Source organism: Corylus avellana, chromosome ca1, assembly GCF_901000735.1.
Source record: "Corylus avellana chromosome ca1, CavTom2PMs-1.0".
Taxonomy (NCBI): Eukaryota; Viridiplantae; Streptophyta; class Magnoliopsida; order Fagales; family Betulaceae; genus Corylus; species Corylus avellana.
In genome coordinates, this window is record NC_081541.1 from 14,557,195 (window position 1) to 14,561,544 (window position 4,350).

Consider the following 4,350-nt stretch of genomic DNA (forward strand, 5'->3'; position numbering starts at 1 on the left):
CTGCAAAATCTTACAAAATCTTCAAAACACGACTAAAAGAAATGAGAATCTAATATAAAATAAAAAAAAATTCTTAGCACCCAACCTTTTTTCATAAAAGAATACTACACATTTTCTTCACACTAGCATAAATTTATGTGGAAAAATAGCTGTCTCCATCTATACTAGATAAAGGAGAAGGCTCCCAACGACTAAAACAAGATACAATCCCAATCAATTGATCGCTTGTCGTGCCGGGAACTCCAACTTGCTTTTATTTTCAGACGTGTTGGCATGCCCCAAACATCTCTTTTTTTTATATATATATATATATATACACACATGCATGTTTATTGTTCATCTTTCTCTTATCTAACACCATCTCCTACAACAAGACTCTCGCTGTCCCATGGCTTCCAGTGATAAGCCCGACACAGATTACGGAAAGGAAGTCCGGCCACCCCCGCCGGCCACCAAGAACTATTTTGCTGTGGATGTGGCCCTCAGGGTCCTATTGTTTGCATCGGCTCTGACAGCTGTCCTCGTGATAGTCACTAGCAACCAAACGAAGCTAATTCCCGGGTTAGCAGGAAGTCGCAAGGCCAAGTTTAGTCATTCGCCAGCTTTCATGTAAGTAAAGTTGCACGCCATGCATTCAAAAAGATCCTCTCCATTTCAAAGGAAATTAATGGAGAGCTTTGAAATGGAGAGGAACCGATTAGACAAAAATACGAGGACAAAATGGTCTTTTCAATTAAAAATATCATTTTGCCCTCCTAAATTGTACTAATCGGATTATCTTCATTCCGCCATGCATGCACTCTTATTAATTAGACCAAAAATTTGGGTCTAATTATATAATTAGATATCCATGCATGCAATGTTTAGTTTTATTTCCTTTAAAAATAAAATAAAATAAAAAGAAAGATTACAGTATAGGAGCATATATAGCATATGATTTAATTGCCTGACGTATGCATATATAGAAGGGTAGTAGGGTCTACGGTAGAATTAATATAGAGTCGTAATTACAAGTACAAAGCTTGTTCGTTAAGTAAGTGCAGAAAGGTTCAAAAGATGAAAGGAAAGACATTCGGACTTGTTTTAAGCTTATCCATTAGTGTCCCTGTCGTTTACCAGTTTCAAAATGTATGCTATAAAAAAAATAGCAATTTTTTTAAACACAATTAATAAAAATATAATTTTTGAAAATAAATTTTATTTTAAAATATTAAATAAATAATTGAATTTACTATTTTTTATCCGTTTAAACTCTTAGAATAAATGATGATTTAACATAATATCAGAGTTCAAAATCCTCAATTTGAATATTATCTCTATCAATTTACCTTATATTTTAATTAAATATTTCATGCAGATATTTTGTGGTGGCGCTTTCCGTAGCTGGCCTCTATAGTATCCTCACAATATTGGCATCAATCGCGGTCCTGTACAAACCAATCTCCTCAACAAAGTTCTTGCTCCATTTTGCAGTTTGGGATGTGGTAATTAAGCTTTCTTTTTCAATATTCGTTGCATATATATATATATATATGAGGATTATGTATCTAATCCATGTACAATATATATTACTTGTGATGCAGTTGATATTAGGGCTGGTAGCTTCAGCAACGGGCTCTGCAGGTAGTATTGCATATGTGGGGTTAAAAGGCAACGACCACGTGCAATGGGGTAAGGTGTGCAGCACCTACGACAAATTTTGCAGACATCTGGCAGGCTCCCTTGCGGTCTCCTTGTTCGCTTCCGTTGTGCTTGTCCTGCTCATCTGGCTCTCCATTTTCACTCTCCACCGTCGGATCCCCAAGTAGATCGAGCCTCTGAAAGTCCAAAAATATATCCAATTTTCTGGCCATGCACAACCCTCCAGAAAATTGTGTTGCATGTATAAAATCTCTCAACGTTTGCTATTTGTGTATATCTGTACGTGTTGTCCACTTGCCTATTATCTGCACATGATATTGTCTTTGATTTGTCTTTGGTGTGGTTTTTAATTCATCATCTATATGTGACATGTTATTGAATTTAAAACACAATTATATGATAGTGTTGTATTTGTGCAGCTTCTTTGTTGTTCTTGTGTTTTAGACTCTGTTAAATCTTTTTTTTGTTCTCCTAAAAAAGGTTTGTAATATAAAAATGTAAATTTAAGTGAACTTTCACAACCTTCTTCACTATGAAACTCTATCCAAATTGCAAATAATGCCAATTATGCAAAATGAAAATCTCCAACAATCCGGAAAGAAAAACAAAAAACAAAAAAAGAACAAAAAGATTTCTCCCAATAATGGAGGTGGATCGCGTAAGAACAAAAAAGAAATTTGTTGTGAATGATAAACAAGTTGTTAGAGGCAACCAGGGTGGGGACAAATGATAATGATAATACGCGTCGGGATTGGATTAGTCATTGTCTACAAAGTCCAACTTACATGGAACGCCAGCCTTGATTTGATATATATATATATATATATATATATATATATATATGTGTGTGTGTGTGTGTATGTGGGTGTATATAATCTGAAATGAAAGTGTTAGAATATACTGAAAATATAATATATTTTTCGTATATTCTATAATTACGTTGATATCAAATATTCTCCATTTATGGGCTAATTGTAATCAAATATTATGATTGTAATCAAATTAAGTGGATTTGATTACTATACTTGTATTTAGACATTACCCTATAAATAAGGACATTTGTATTGTAGACCAACAAAAAGTTAATGAGCACAATATAGCTCTTAGGGGTATTCCGAGTGGTGGACGTAGGTGTCTAACACCAAACCACTCGTAAGTTCTTTGTGTTCATGCTCTATATTGCTTCCACTCAATATTCTGCATCATTATTATTTCAACATGGTATCAGAGCCACTTTCTTGTGGCCTTCAACGTCATTAACGTTTTTGGGTGTTCTCTCCAACAATCTCATTGTTCCACTACATCCACCTGCCACGCTCCTACATACGTCACCACGCGTGCCACACACCGATTAGGTTTGATGTGCCAATTCGTCCAAGTGGGCTCATTAACCTTCTTCTCTATGAAACTCTATCCAAATTGCAAATTATGCCAATTAAAGGGGGCCTCTTATGCAAAATGAAAATCTCCAACAATCCGAAAAGAAAAACAAAAAAACAAAAAAAAGAACAAAAAGACTTCTCCCAATAATGGAGGTGGATCGGGTAAGAACAAAAAAGAAATTTGTTGTGAATGATAAACAAGTTGTTAGAGGCAGCCAGGGTGGCGACAAATGATAATGATAATACGCGTCGGGATTGGATTAGTCATTGTCTACAAAGTCCAACTTACATGGAACGCCAACATTGATTTGATAAATATGTGTGTGTGTGTGTGTGTGTGTGTGGGTGTATATAATCTGAAATGAAAGTGTTAGAATATACCGAAAATATAATATATTTTTCGTATATTCCATAATTACGTTGATATCAAATATTTTCCATTTATGGGCTAATTGTAATCAAATATTAGGATTGTAATCAAATCAAGGGAATTTGATTACTATACTTGTATTTAGACATTACCCTATAAATAGGGACCTTTGTATTGTAGACCAACAAAAAGTTAATGAGCACAATATAACCCTTAGGGGTATTCCGAGTGGTGAACGTAGGTGTCTAACACCAAACCACCTGTAAGTTCTTTGTGTTCATGCTCTATATTGCTTCTGCTCAATATTCTGCATCATTATTATTTTAACATGGTATCAGAGCTACTTTCTTGTGGCCTTCAACGTCATTAACGTTTTTTGGTGTTCTCTCCAACAATCTCATTGTTCCACTACATCCACCTGCCACGCTCCTACATACATCACCACGCGCGCCACACACCGGTTAGGTTTGATGCGCCAATCTGATAACCGTCCAAGTGGGCTCATTTTCTTTTTATTTTTGTTCCCTTTTTCGATTTTGGCCCCTCATCGACCCCTTTCTTTTTGGCTCATGATCAGCCCTGACCCGTTGTCGGCCCCTTTTGGATTTTAGCCGGTCGTCGGCCCCTTTTGAAGTTTGGCTCATTGTCAGCCATAGCCCGTTGTCGGCTCCTTTTGAAGTTTGGCTTGTTATCAACCCTAGCCCATTGTCAGCCCCTTTTTGGAGTTTGGCATGTTGTCGACCTTTTTTTGAATCTGCATTCACCAGCCACCTGCCGCCGTTACTGGCCACTCGCCAACCTCTATCTTCTCCAGTAGCCTCCACCATTTACAGCTCGTTCCCAGCCTCCGCCACTGCTGTTACCATTGTTTCGGATTTCAAACTCAAGGTTCCAAAATATTCCACCTTAAGTTTAAGATGAGATGTTAGAATATACGGAAAATATAATATATTTTCT

General features: G+C 36.4%; 1 protein-coding gene across 1 annotated transcript; it reads left to right on the forward strand.

The window, feature by feature from the left end:
* Positions 1-337: 337 nt before the first annotated feature.
* On the forward strand, positions 338-2,059 carry LOC132166916 (CASP-like protein 1D1). Its single transcript, XM_059577774.1, has 3 exons — positions 338-609; positions 1,358-1,484; positions 1,584-2,059. The coding sequence occupies exons 1-3, from the start codon at positions 389-391 to the stop codon at positions 1,806-1,808; spliced, it is 573 nt and encodes a 190-aa protein (XP_059433757.1). The 5' UTR covers positions 338-388; the 3' UTR covers positions 1,809-2,059.
* Positions 2,060-4,350: the final 2,291 nt, after the last annotated feature.

Excerpts from the sequence above, each read along its gene's own strand:
- LOC132166916 (XM_059577774.1), top strand. The coding sequence starts at position 389 with ATGGCTTCCAGTGATAAGCCCGACACAGATTACGGAAAGGAAGTCCGG. Across the intron at positions 610-1,357 it reads AGTCATTCGCCAGCTTTCAT|ATATTTTGTGGTGGCGCTTT; the intron begins GTAAGTAAAGTT and ends TATTTCATGCAG. Across the intron at positions 1,485-1,583 it reads ATTTTGCAGTTTGGGATGTG|TTGATATTAGGGCTGGTAGC; the intron begins GTAATTAAGCTT and ends CTTGTGATGCAG.